We start from the raw sequence: 13,972 nt of genomic DNA, 5'->3' as shown, positions 1-13,972 counted from the left end.
AACTTCCAGGAGCCAGTTCTGTCCGTGCACGTGTGGGTCCCAGAGACTGAACTCAGGTCATCAGGCTTGGTGGCAGGTGCCTTTACTCGCTGAGCATCTCAACATCTCCTCGTGTGGTGTGTCGTTCTTCTTTGAAGCTACCTGAAATCTAGGTGAAGTCTGCCTTGCTCTACAAGCTGATTTAGTACATCTAGAAAGAGCAGTGGGAACAGTCCCTTTCTTCCATTTCCAGGAATCAGCATTATCCCATCTTCACACTGCCAATTTATGTGATCACATATACACATGCACACAAGTTGAATGTCATTGTACCTTCATGTCATGTGTAAAGTTTGATAGGGATTTTTTACTTAGCTCATTCTGGCTACTATAGCAAAATGCCATAGACTGGGTAACAACAATCAACAGAAACTTATTGCTTACAATTTGGTGCTGCCCAAGATCAAGGGGCCGTTAGCTTCATTGTGGTGACGGTTGGCTGGGTCTCAGCAGTGCCCTGCCACTGCCTGGCACTCAGAAGGAGGGACAAAGCAGTCTCCGTCTTCTGTAGCTAAACCAGTCCCACCCACAAGGGCGGAGCTGTTAGGATGTAGTCACTTCCAAATGCCCCACCATCACGTTGGGCAACAGATTCCAACCTGTGAAGCTTCAGGGGTGGGGGGACACATATTCATACCACAACACTCCCCTTATTTATTCTAAGTTTTGTGTTCCTGACACTTTGGTTAATATATCACCCAGCAGTAAACATATTGCATTTTATTCCTTTAAAATCATCACTGCCAGAACTGGAGAAATGGCTCAGTGGCTAAGAGCACACCCACTACTCTTCCAGAGGGCCTGAATTTGGTTCCCAGCATGTGCATTGAACAGCTCATATCACCTGTAACTCCAGCTCCAGAGCCTTCGGCACCCTCTTATGGCCTCTCTGCGCACCACACACATGCAGCATACATGCATAAATACACACACACACAAGAAAAGTAAATCTTTAAAAAAGTTTTCGCATGTATGTATGTATGTATGTGCACTATGTGCATACAGTACCCACAACAGCCAGATGAGGACATTATGTCCTGAGAAACTGAGCCTAGATCCTGTGAAAGAGCAGCAAGTGCTCTTTGCTGCTAAATCATCTCTCCAGCCCCCAGAAATAATCTTAAAAAAAAGGACTGGGGTGGGGCAGGCCTGGAGAGATGGCTCAGTTAAGAGCACTGGCTGTTCTTCCAGGGCACCAGGGTTCAATTCCCAGCTCCCACATGACAGCTCACAACTGTCTGTAACTCCAGTTCCAGGGGATCTGACACCTTCACACAGATATACATGCAGGCAAAACACCAATGCACATAAAATGAAAATAAATAAATCCTTAAAAACAAAACCGAAGCTGGGCAATGGTGGCACACACCTGTAATCCCAGTACTCAAGAGGTGGACGCAGGTGGATCTCTGTGAGTTAGAGGTCAGCCTGGTCTACAGAGCAAATTCCGGGACAGCCAGGGCTGTTTCGCAGAGAAACCCTATCTCAAAAAACAAAAACCAAAACAAAAATTCTCTATAAGTGTTAAAATGGTCAGACTTGGGCAGGGGTCTGGAAAGAGGCCACAGTTTCAGACGCCAGCTCTGCTAATTGAACTCCAGAGTATTGCTGATGCATTCCTGTGACTGAGACTTCCAGTGGGGTGTGTGGCGACATTCTCCCTCAGCTACTAGCTTTCTCTTTGCAGGATGCAGCTAATCATGCTTTAATCGTAAGCCACTTCGATTTAGGAAATCTTAGGTAAATTCTGACATAATTATAATCAAATAATGCATAGCAAATATTTTATGCTCATAAGTGATTTTTTAAAAGCCAAATGCAAATATTTTATGTTCATAAGTGAACTGTCATTTTTTAAGAGCCACATCGTAGTGCCTTATGATATAATCAACACTTTTCCTATTGGGCATTTGCTTTTTCTCCCCGTGTAATTTTGTTGCTGTTAAAGACTACAAACTGCGTGTCGTCACAAATACGGGTGCATTTTCTCCATTGAGAAGTTACTATTCTTGTGGAAATGGATGTACTAAATAATTGTATTTGCTGCAAGCCAAGTGTTTTCCCGTTGGAAGCTGTTTTGTTGTCCTGTAAAAATTAGTCCTAGCATAAGAGAAACACCCGTTAGCGGGAGTGACAGTGGTGTGGCCCTCGCTTTACACACTAGTCTTCTTGTCAGCCAAAGTTTCAAAAAGGACAATGCCCATCCATTGTCCCTTCTTTCTAAGTATTGTAAACATCCAAAGTTTCATTGTTGCTATATACATTTAATTTTTAATTAACTAATTAATTAATTAACTTTTGAGACAGTTTCTCTGTGTGGTCTTGGCTGTCCTGGGACTCACTCTGCAGACCAGACTGATCTCGAACTCATAGAGATCCTCCTGCCTCTGCCTCCTGAGAGCTGAAGTTAAAGTGCTTGCCACTGCATCCAACCTGTGTAGTAATTTTGTGTGTGTGTGTGTTTGTGTACATGCATGTTTGTGTGTTGTGGTGTTGTATATGTGCATGTGAGCTGTGTCTCTTTAATGTATACATGTGTGTGTGCAGAGGCCAGATAAGGACAGGGTCTCTCACTGATCCTGGAATTAGGCTGGTGATCAGCAAGCCCCAGTGAGTCTCCCATTTCTATCTGCTATAGTGTTGGGGTTCCATCTATTCATAGCAAAGCCTGGCTTTTTATGGGGGTTCTTGGCACTTGAACCCATGGCTTCCTGTTTGCAGAGCAAGCATTCTTACATCCTGAGCCTTTCTACCTCCATCCAAAGTTTTAGACAAATTAAATAGCAATCTTGTAATTTCTAAAAAGTTTCAGTGTTTCTAAATATAATTTGACATGATCCTAGTCCCATTGTTTAAAGTTTTAAAATGTTAAGTAATTTTAAAAACACGAACAAGCATTGTTGAACTGATAGAGAAGTTTCACTCCTTAATATCCAGGAACTACGCAGAGATGACCCAATGGATGTGTGCCTCGCTATATATAGTATCACTATTCAGGGGTGTCACACTCCCTTGCTGTGAGATTCACATTGGCAGTTTGCATCTGTGCTCCAGGGTGTTGTATGGGTGCCAGGATGCTCCCCTTCAAGGCAAACAACTACTGTGGCTGTATGTGAAGCGTGCGTTGTCGGTCCCTTTCCTTGGTTGGTCTAAAGAAAGCTGTTGCCTATACACTGAGAAATTTGGAGAAGTGTTAAAGGAGTGCACAGCTTAGTCAGCTGGCAGTCACTTCTAGGAGGATCAGACGAGAGAGGAGGCTCTCAGGAGAGGGACCCAGGCGCAGGCAGGCAGGATGTGGTAATTCCCCAGTGAGTAAAATGTGAAAGGACAATCCGAGTGTGGAGGTGGTGAGCGCCTTTGAGCCCAACGCTCAGAAGGCAGAGGCAGGTAGATCCCTGATTTCAAGGCCAGCCTGGGTTACTTAGAGAGTTCTAGGACAGCCAGGGCTACACAGTGAAATCCTGTCTCAAAACACAACCAGCCAAATTAATATCCCCCAAACCAAGAAAGGCCTTTGTGTTTATTTAAACATAATGTCCGTATTTAACACTTAGCACCTAAAGACCAGTACACCGGGTGGTAAATCTGGGGGATTATAATAAAATGTATAGTTCTTTTCTTTTTATTTTAATCTGCCTTAATTTAGTATATAAAGCATGTTTCACCAAAGACAGTCTTTACTACTATTATTTTAAAAAGCGATTTCAGGAAAATAGTAAACTTTTCAATTGGTTGGGTCTTTAATTTTAGCTACAGGAATAATTACTTGGATTATCATTTTAACATAATTTTTCACCCAGCAATCCTTTTGAAAGTATTGTTTGCTTAGACTGAAACATTGAAATGCTCCCTTCTGCCTGCAGGGCAGCAGATTATAAAAGAAACAAATACAGGCAAATCAACATGTACCATTTGGGTCAGTACATCCTTGTTGGGAACCCATGTGCCTGCTGGTGGTCTGTGCTGTGTCAAGACAAAAGGGGATTAGTTCCCTGGGGGATTCGGGACAGTCAGCTGCCCAAGGGAGGAAAGGAATCTAGGGCCAGTGCAGTGTTCAAAGTCATAAGTGTTGAAGGTGCAGGATTTAAACCAGAGGCATTGAAGTGTAGTGTGGCCTCAGAGTGGCTAGGAGCCACCTTGCTCTCCTTTGGAAGGGGTCATGGAGGGTGACAGGTTTTGGAAGATGTGGAGGAGTGTGGGTGGAAGACTAGGATGGTGTTTGGACAGCTGTGGAACTGCCCGTTAAGGAGCACACTTCTTACTTTATAGGGACATGCACTGTGGCTGAGTTAGGACTGCGTGATGATTATGATTATACAAATACCATTACAATTGTGAATATTAAATGAATATAGCTTCGATTATATAATGTAAACAGTCACAGTTTAAGACAAAAATGCACAAATGAGATTTCTTTGCTTCATGAAGGGAGATATTATATATTTTATTTACTTATGTATGTGATCATGTATACATAAACCAAAAAAAGAAAATGTAGCAGTTATTTTAAGCATTCTTTTTCTTTCCAGCTCTACTAGTTGGCGGATTTCAGATGCAAACACACTCTGGTTATTTAAAAATCCAGTCTGTCGCTCATCATCAGAGTGTGGAATGAGGGTGTTGCACTCTGGGTGACTCAGAGTTCCGTTTCCCAGCTCTGTCTTGAATATTTTTCCCCCTTGTCTTGTCTCGAATGATACTAAAGTTTGCCTCCCCAAATTCCTTCCTTTTGTGTGGGTCCTTTCACTGGTCCAGGCTCAGAGCTCCGCGCATGCTCACATAGTGTAGAATTGGACCCGGGGGAGGCACCCTGAGAGGCTGAGGCTCCTTTTCCTGTAAGTCGGCAGGCTGAATCAGTGCTCTGTTGGGCATCCCCTTCCCTACCCCCTACGTCTTCATTCACCTTTGCTTTCCAATTGGGTTTATTGATTGCGCTGTTTTGAGTATGCTTGATGTTATCCTTGAAGGTCAGTTCTGTGATTGCTGTGAATTCTAGGTTAGACCCGGCAACACAGTGAGTTCCAGGCCAGTCTGGGCTACAGACTGAGTGAGACCTTGCCTCAGATAGACACAAACCTAAAGAGAGATTGACGTGAGGCGTCTCTGGGGCATCTCCGTGAGACCCTCTCACACCGAGCACAACGTGGGCCTCTCCTTCCCCAGTGTAAAGGGATGAAATCGTCTGTGGCTTTTCCTTCATGGACACCCCCGGTCTGCCTCCGATGTGGGACGAGCTTGTCTGTCTCCCTTGCTTGCAGGCTGGTGGCTCGCAGGTCATCTTTACCAACCCGTTGGAGATTGTGAAGATTCGCCTGCAGGTGGCCGGAGAAATCACCACAGGGCCCAGAGTCAGCGCTCTGAATGTGCTTCAGGACCTGGGACTTTTTGGGCTATACAAGGTGGGTTGGTTTCTTTGGCTGACTGAGTAGAGAAGCTGTGGCACGCTATGCATATGAAAGAATGTGGAAGCTAGATGACACCCCTGTCCCCATCTAGAGAAGCAGAGTGACCTATGGGATAGAAAACCCCAATGAAACCAGGACCCTCGGGTAAAGGCAGTGGGACACACAGGCACGCACGCACCGACGCACGCATGCACTGACGAACGCAGGCACGCATGCACGCACGAGTACTCCTGTTGTCATTTTAGCTTTTATGGGGCTGCATACAGGACATCTCTTCATAGAATAGCTGGCTTCAGTCTCACACCCCTTCATTGCACGGGGCCTATGAGACGTTTCTGTGGTGCTCGGGATGGGTTTGGGACTGTGGAGTAATCCCGAGCCTACCCTGAGTCTTAATACTTTCTTCTGTTGTCCTCCCAGGAGGGGCTTCTCTTGTCTTAGTTATCTGACCGTGGGGGGAAAAACCTACGATGCTAGAATTCGACAGGATTCCAGTCTTTAAGAAGTTAAGTGGGAGGATTTGTCAATAATGAATTCCATTAAAAAACAACAACAGTTACTGTACTTTCACAAAATGCCAGTCAACAGATTCCTCCCCTGCAGGTACACTTACTGCCGTCATTACAGATCAGATGTAATGGGGCAGAAGCTAGTGTTTTTCTTTAACTAGGAGAGTATTCTTTCCGTTCCTTTCCCTGGTACAAGGGGGGTGATAGGGAAATTTCACCTCTATAGGGGACTGTGTTTCCACAGCATTGAATTTATTTATAGATCCATAACTGCTGAAATGTGTAAATTTACCTCTGTAACTGCAAATTAGAAATTAGGAAGGTCTAGATTAGAGCCTCGCAGCCCCAGGGTTCTGGGGAGCCTGTCTGCCAGGCATGTCTGTCTTTACAGAGGGCCTCCACTCTGCTCCTCTCGCCCACCCTCTCTGCCATCCGTTGAGATCCCCTCGGAGAGCAGGATGCATAAATACTGGTTCTGTCTGTATTATCCTGTGAGAGTCCTTGGATGTTTTGCTGTTATAAAAACAGAGCCACCAGGGAACCCAGTGCTTGGATGTAGCATTTGTGGTGGGGCTGGCATGTGTCACTGGTGGTGTTCACTGCCCTGTCTGTGGCTGAGACAGGCTGTCTTTAGTGGAATGGGGGAATGAGCAGGGAAGGCGGTGGGTTTTTTTTTTCCTTTACCTTCCTTAGAATGGGTCCCCTTCTCCATTGCCTCTGGCGTTCTGCCTGGCACCCCCTAGGCTTGGAACTGATTGAGGTTGATTTGGTCATTTGTTAGTTTATTGGGGGGGGGCTTGGGAATCAAACCATTCATTTTGGGATCTTACTCTAACACTCTCCTGTTTGCCTTCCCACCTGGATCCCCATGCAAGCTCCTCACCCCCACCCCCAGCAAAGCTGAGCAGGTCAAGCAACCTGGGAAGTTTGAGACTCCTTGTGAATCCTAAGATGTTGCCTTCCTTAAAGCACAGAAAGTTCTAGTTACACACTGGCATGTTGCAGCGACCTGAAGCAGACGACCCTTGGAGTTAATATTGTACTCTACTTTAGTGTGATTACCACAACGGAAAACAAATTAAATGTAAAAACCCAAGTCTAGCACTTCTAGAAATGCTAGAAAGTTCTTCATTGCCAGAGTGCTGCAATTGCTGCCATTATCCTGGAAATCCACTTGCCCTTTGAAAGCTTCCTGCCATGCTTGCTATAGCTCTGTTCCCCCACCTAATTCCCCTCACATCACCCCTAGCGCTGTCTGAAGGACATCTCAGCCTGTCCCTGGTGCCGGCCTGCCTGCTTCCCATTCGGACATTCAAACCCTGTTTACACACTGTTTCCTCACCACGTGACAGGGTGCCAAAGCGTGCTTCCTCCGAGACATTCCCTTCTCCGCAATCTATTTTCCTGTGTACGCTCACTGCAAACTCCTTCTGGCTGATGAGAACGGACGTGTGGGAGGCATCAATCTCCTGGCGGCTGGAGCCATAGCAGGTAACTACAGACCTTCTTAACCAAAGAATTCTCCTAAGAAGTATAGACCTTGCCCTTTATTTCTGGAAGCTATTGTTGGGATGTGACTTTGCTGGTTATAGCCGCCTCTTCTCCTTTGTGGGATGTGCTGGGATTCTGATGAGAGTTAATTACATTTGCATAATGTGGATAAACAACTTAATGCAGCTTAGCAACTTGGAGCCAAATTAGATCTGCCCATCTAAATTGGGCTTCATCATTAACACGTTTCCTAGCCTCCTGGGCTCCTGAGACCTTGGGTGCAGCCAGAAAGGTGGAAGAAGTTCTTTGCCCGATCAGTGGCTCTGTTGACCTGGGGCTGATGTGCAGGCCCGGCCTGCTCTCATCCTTGTCCTGTAGGAGGGATGCTCCTGTTTTGGCTCAGAAGCTTCACGAAGCTATCTTGTCACCACAGCTCTCACTAGACCAAAGCAGCGACCCACAGCAAACTGCCCTCAGCCCTCAACTCTGTTTTCATCTCTTCTCTGACCTTAACGTTCGGTCTGGTTAATGGTTGCTTGAATTGGTTTCCTCCTCTGTAGCAGGCTTAGTGCTTCTGAGGGTAGGGTTTTATTATGGTCCTACTGCCTTCCCTGTGTGGCTGGCATAATAGTAGAGGCTCGGTACAAGGCAACAGACGATGGATCACATGAAGATCTTCATCTGTCCCAAAACATTAGCTTAGCCCCAGATGAGTCCATCAGAGAGAGGAGCCGGGCAGCCAGGAAGGGATCAAGATGGTCCTTATGACTCATGGTGGGGGCGCTCGCATGCGGTGTGTGTGTGTGTGTGTGTGTGTGTGTGTGTGTGTGTGTGTGTGTGTGTGTGTTCTTATTCTTGAGTTACCAGGGAACTGATGTAGAATAGAAGGGACCAACCAGGCATCCTTAGATGCAGCAACACACTGAAAATGACCCACGAAGGAAAAGGCCCATCTGCCTTCTGCATAGCCAGTAATGAATCTGTACAGAACCTGGCCAGGACTAGGTTCCTGGTCCCTGCTTGAGTCTTTTCTTTTTAGATTTATTTACATGTGGGAGGTAGAGACAGGAAAGCTCTGTGAGTTTGAGGTCAGCCTGGTTTACACAGTGACTAGTTCCAGGACAGTCAGAGTTACATAGTGAGACTCTGTCTCAAAAGACCAAAACCAAAAAAGGGCTAATTTATTTTTATGTGTGTGTTTGCCTGCATGTATGTGTGTATGCTTCATGCATGCCTGTTGCTGGAGGAGGCAAAAGAAGGCATCAGACCCCCTGGGACTGGGGTTACAGACAATAGTGAGCCATCATGGGTGCTGGGAATCAAACCCAGGTCCTCTAGAAGAGCAACCAGTGCTCTTAACCACTGAGCCACCTCTCCAGCTTGGCTCTTAATTGCTAGATTACCCTCTTCTTCTGCTGGCCCTAAGTATGCTGTTTTATATTAGGAGTCCGGGGTTCTGAGTGTTGAGATGGATACACTGTTCTTGCTTGTGATGGCAAGGGACAACTTGTTTTAAAAAATAAACCCAAAACTAGAAACCAGGGTTTTGAGCCCTCATCTAGGGTCCAGCATACGATTTGGCCTCTGGCATTTGTGATCTTGGTTAGTTGAATGAAAACTGCTGGTCAAGTTTACAGGTTTAACCCAGCTCTTTTCTTGCACTCACCAGACTGTTAGGAAGGGGGTAGCATTTTCCCTTCAGACTCTTCCTTGTGTTTACTAATCAGCAAAAGCAGGCAGAGAAGTCTGTGAAATCCCTCCCAGCCGGGCCTTTGCTGGTGGGCCGCAGAACCATGTCCTCGGTTCCCGGTTGCACCAGCTCCTTTCTTCTAGACATCTGACGTGTTTTCAGAAAGAGGAGAGTTTTTCTCATTATTACCAGTCAAGCTTTGCAGCAGGTACTGAGAGCTTCTGGAGAGCTGCCTCAGAGGGCAGGCATCTTGCCTGTTTCCTCTCAATAGGGTACTGGGCTGATCCTAGGGGAGCATGGGTATCCTTCCCTAACAGAGCCCCCTCTGGGCCAATGGCTCCGTTTGCCTAGTGATGAGACAGTGATATTTAGGCCAAATTGAATTCCTTCCCCCTGAGGAAGGTCATGCTGCTCCGTCAAGGTCTGGTCTGTTTTATGAACAGAAGCTATGCTTGGGAAATCCATCGTCTGTGTCCTGCTGCTGCTGCTGCTGCTGCGTCTCAGTGACCCCAGGGAGCTGAGGCACAGGGGAGGAAGAGTGGGTGGGTGGCCTTTGGATGAGCAGCTCCCTGCTGTCCTTTAACCGGATGCCTGACCCACTTTCACTGGGGTTGTGGTGACTTCTGTCATGTGAACAGGTCTGAATTAGGGATCAGTCACCTCTCTCAGCACCTCAAACTGACAAGTGCTCAATGCTTTTGACAGGCAACCCTGCAGTTTGTGGTTGGCAAGAATCAGCCAAGACCACTACGGCTTGGTGAAACATGCATTCTGTGACTCATTAAATTGGTGCCATCTCATATATTATACATGAAAATTCTTGCATCTCGCTTAAAGGTGAAAAAGATAAAAGGAGCCTGGCTGTGGTAGCGCACGCCTTTAATCCCAGCACTCGGGAGGCAGAGGCAGGGGGATCTCTGTGAGTTCGAGACCAGCCTGGTCTACAAGAGCTAGTTCCAGGACAGCCTCCAAAGCCACAGAGACACCCTGTCTTGAAAACCCAAATAAATAAATAAATAAACAAACAAACAAATAAATAAATAAATAATGCGAAAGTAGTTGAAATTGGAATGGAACATGGGGATTGTCCTGTTACTATTACTGCATTTTTCTCTCTTTCATGGTTCTTTGGGATGGTGCAATCAAGAGAGATTTCCTTAATTCAGAGAGAAAAATAAAACGTTTTCTCCCTGGTTCTACTGAAGCAACCAGCAGGCTTGGCAACCCTTCCTCTTTCCACCTGTGCCTAGGTGCCTGCTGATGGAGTTTTCAGTTCCCCTGTGGTCACAGTTGTGGATTGTCTTCTTGTTGGATGAACTAAATGAGGCTCTCTTCACAGGTGTGCCTGCTGCTTCTCTGGTGACCCCTGCTGATGTTATCAAGACAAGACTGCAAGTAGCTGCCCGGGCTGGCCAGACAACTTACAGCGGGGTCATCGACTGTTTCCGGAAGATTCTCCGGGAAGAAGGGCCATCTGCATTCTGGAAAGGGACTGCAGGTAGGTGTTGGTGTGTTTGTGTGTGTGTGGGGGGGGAGTGTGTGGGTCCTCCAGAGTGGCTCCCTGGCTTTCCTGTCCTGTCCTTGCCACAGCCATCCAGACGTAAAGCCTGCCCTACCCTGCCTGTCTTTTCTAGCTCGAGTGTTCCGGTCCTCTCCACAGTTTGGTGTCACCCTGGTCACCTATGAGCTTCTGCAGCGGTGGTTTTACATCGATTTTGGAGGCCTGTGAGTGCACCTGCTTCCCCTCACAAACACGGCACCCAAGCCAAGCCAGAGCGTGTTCTGTTTGCAGAGCCCCCTTGCTGAGAAGACGGATGTAACCGAGTGTGCATGGAGAGCAATGGGCTTTAAAAGTGCCCATGTTTGAGTCAGACCTTACCAGAGGGACTCAGTATATAGTATTCAACAACTATTGGGGGACATTTTAGGGAGGCATTGAGTTGAAATGCTATGTGAATAATTGTCACTATTTTTTAAGTGAGATTATGTCATTATTAGTAGGATTGTTTAATATGGCCCAGAAACAATCCAATGTGCGGTAGTCACACTACTGAGAGAGGATTCGTTGTTCCCCATCATTTAATACATAGATGGTCATACAGCTCATTCACACACATGGTTTCAAAGGGAAGTGACACCAGCGGGTCAGGCATTGTAGGGTGTGGGCCCCAAACTGAGCTGTTCCAAGCTCAGCACTCAAAGATTACCCTGGGAGCAAGAGCAATTGCTTGTTGAGTCTGCAGGGAAGTTGTATCCAAAGCAAGCAAGCAGTCATTAGCGTGGACAAAGGTCCAAGTGCTGCTCTGCGTCTTCATCTCGTAAGCCTGCGAGCGAGTGAGCGCCTCTCCTGCTGAAAGCCTCAGGAGGCAAAGAGCTGTGAGCGAGCCATGGAGGGGCCGGTGCGTAGCAAAGACGAAAGAACAGCGATCTGACCATCCCGTTGTACAGATACTTTTCTGTACCTTCAGGGACGGCAGAAGCGAGAACTAAATCTGTTTCTCTTTCAGTGATCAGCTTTAAGATCCCACTAATTCAAGAAGCTTTGGATTATATCAGTTTCTATACTTTATGATAGATTTCACACATGCTTCCTGCACAAAATTAAAATAAAAGTCCACATATAGCCATCTTCCCAAAGACTATCTGCAACTGAGTGCATTCTCTCTCCTCATCCTCTATCTGAGAGTCTGCTCATGTTATATAAGCACTGAAGGCAGGGCCATTGTTTCTTCTATATGAGATATGTAGAAAGCAACATTGTGTCGAGGCTAGAAATCAAGTCTGATGCAGAAGAGAGTGGCGAGAGCTGAGACAGCCTTGTTTGTTGTGTGTGCGTGTGTGCGTGTGTGCGTGTGTGTGTGTGTGTGTGTGTGTGTGTGTGTGTGCATGCGTGCGCGCGCCACTGACCATGCTCAGTGTCAGCCGCCTTCATCAGCCCCGAGCTCACTCTGCTTTTTCCTGTTCACAGCAAACCTTCGGGCTCAGACCCAACACCGAAGTCACGCATCGCGGACCTCCCTCCTGCCAACCCTGATCACATTGGTGGCTACAGACTTGCCACAGCCACTTTCGCTGGCATCGAGAACAAGTTCGGCCTTTACCTCCCCAAGTTTAAGTCTCCTAGTGTAGCTGTGGGTCAACCCAAGGCGGCAGCGGCGGCAGCTCAATGACACGGCAACTGCAGACCGAGGCCCAGGAGAACGGCCAGTACCATGTGCAGTAAGCTGCATGGTACTGTCTGCACTGGGGTCAACCACTTTCTATGCGACCTATACATGTATTGTTTATAAAGTGATCATATTGCCCAGGGAGAACCACAGTGCAGTTTCAAGCTTTAGTCTTATTTGTTGAAATGTTTTCTGAGCCTTGGCATGAATTACGTGTTCTAGACTCTGCTTTGCACAGCTTGTACCTACAGTGACTGTACATATTGTACATCTTTGTACAGAGACACCTTGCCACCCCATCCCAACAAATCACATTTATAGAGATGTCGCACAGTTCTGAGTGGCTTGAACTGTACAGAATGTTTTGAAAGTGTTTTATTAAGAATCATGTAAGAATAAATGTACTAAAGTTAAATTCATTCTCCTCTTGGTGACTTGTGGAAGTCAAACTTCAGTGTTGAATGTATCCGACTTCAGTGTGTTTTCCATCCTGGGACAGGAAGGTATTTGCTGATAAAAGGCAGAGTGAGATGACCCTCATGGCATTGAGTAAGAAATGCCTTGAAAAGGTGTGGATGCCGTGGATGCGGGAGGACCAGCCAGTGGCTTGCGCGTGCTGATGTGTTCCCAGCTGTTTGTAGCAGAGTGCAATCTTCCTGTCAACCGGAAGCAGCAGCTCAGGTCCTCACGTGGAAACAGGGTGGGCTCCAGCCTGGTTCCCTTAGCTTTGCTTCCCTTCTATGCAGCAAGGTAAATGGCCAAGATGTTGAAAGAGTAAAGTTTGGACGTTTCTCTCCGTATGGTATGATACAAATCAAAAATAAACGCACACCAAAATGTCTGCCTGGAGTCAGTTTCCTTCATCAGTATCCTCATAGCGCTTTTTGTGTGGCTCATGATCAAGTCTGTGCCGCTTTGGTTCAGAGTGAGGGACGGGAAGGAGGAGCACTCCCGTGTGTGGTCTCGTGGGTCTTCACAGATGGAGATGGCTTACTCAGAAGGCTCACCTGAGGTCCCACTTACTCATCACCAACTACATCAGAGCTACGGCCACACTTTGCTGTGGCTGGTACTTGACATCAGGACTTACTTACTTTAGCATAGTGCTCTGGGGAAACACAGCCGTGGCCAGTGACCAGGATGTGAGAAAATACACAGATATATGTATGATTAGGGCAAACCTGGAGATAGACCAAGTCACCCAGTGCCCCACACAGCGCTCTTCAGTTGGTGACTGACAGCCCTGTATCTACAACTCTGAGCTCTCTTGAAGCCCTAGGAACAAAAATATTTGAAACATATTTAAAAGCAGGCTCTTTCTCTCTTTTCCTCCTTCCCTCCCTCCCTCCCTCCCTCCCCCTCTCCTTCCCTCCCTTCCCCTTCTTCCTTTCCCCCTTTTTCTTTTTTATTTTTTTGAGACAGTGTTCTCTGTGTAACCCTGGCTGTCCTGGAACTAGCTTGTAGACCAAGTTGGCCTGGAACTCAGAAATCTGCCTGCCTCTGCCTACCAATTGCTGGGATTAAAGGTGAGTGCCACCATGCTCAGCTGAAAGCAGGCTATTTCTAAATGTGCTAGATTAGTCCCTTCAGAACTAAGCATATGGCATAATCGCTCTTGCTATACTTGTTAAAGCTATTCAAGTAGTCCATGAATATGACATGACATATATG

General features: G+C 46.7%; 1 protein-coding gene across 2 annotated transcripts in view; it reads left to right on the top strand.

Moving 5' to 3' along the window:
* Positions 1-13,142, top strand: part of Slc25a12 (solute carrier family 25 member 12) — a 96,026-nt gene extending 82,884 nt beyond the window's left edge. For both annotated transcript variants that reach the window (XM_040745561.1, XM_040745559.1), the window contains 5 exons: positions 5,298-5,438; positions 7,306-7,444; positions 10,474-10,632; positions 10,769-10,859; positions 12,103-13,142. In XM_040745561.1, coding sequence (XP_040601495.1) covers positions 5,298-5,438; positions 7,306-7,444; positions 10,474-10,632; positions 10,769-10,859; positions 12,103-12,304 — 732 coding nt within the window. In that variant the 3' untranslated portion in view covers positions 12,305-13,142. The remainder of the gene's footprint in view (positions 1-5,297; positions 5,439-7,305; positions 7,445-10,473; positions 10,633-10,768; positions 10,860-12,102) is intronic.
* Positions 13,143-13,972: the final 830 nt, after the last annotated feature.

This window comes from Mesocricetus auratus, unplaced genomic scaffold, assembly GCF_017639785.1.
Source record: "Mesocricetus auratus isolate SY011 unplaced genomic scaffold, BCM_Maur_2.0 Super-Scaffold_100004, whole genome shotgun sequence".
Lineage (NCBI taxonomy): Eukaryota > Metazoa > Chordata > Mammalia > Rodentia > Cricetidae > Mesocricetus > Mesocricetus auratus.
The sequence above is the reverse complement of the archived record's forward strand: the minus strand, read 5'-3'. Positions and strand labels throughout refer to the sequence as shown.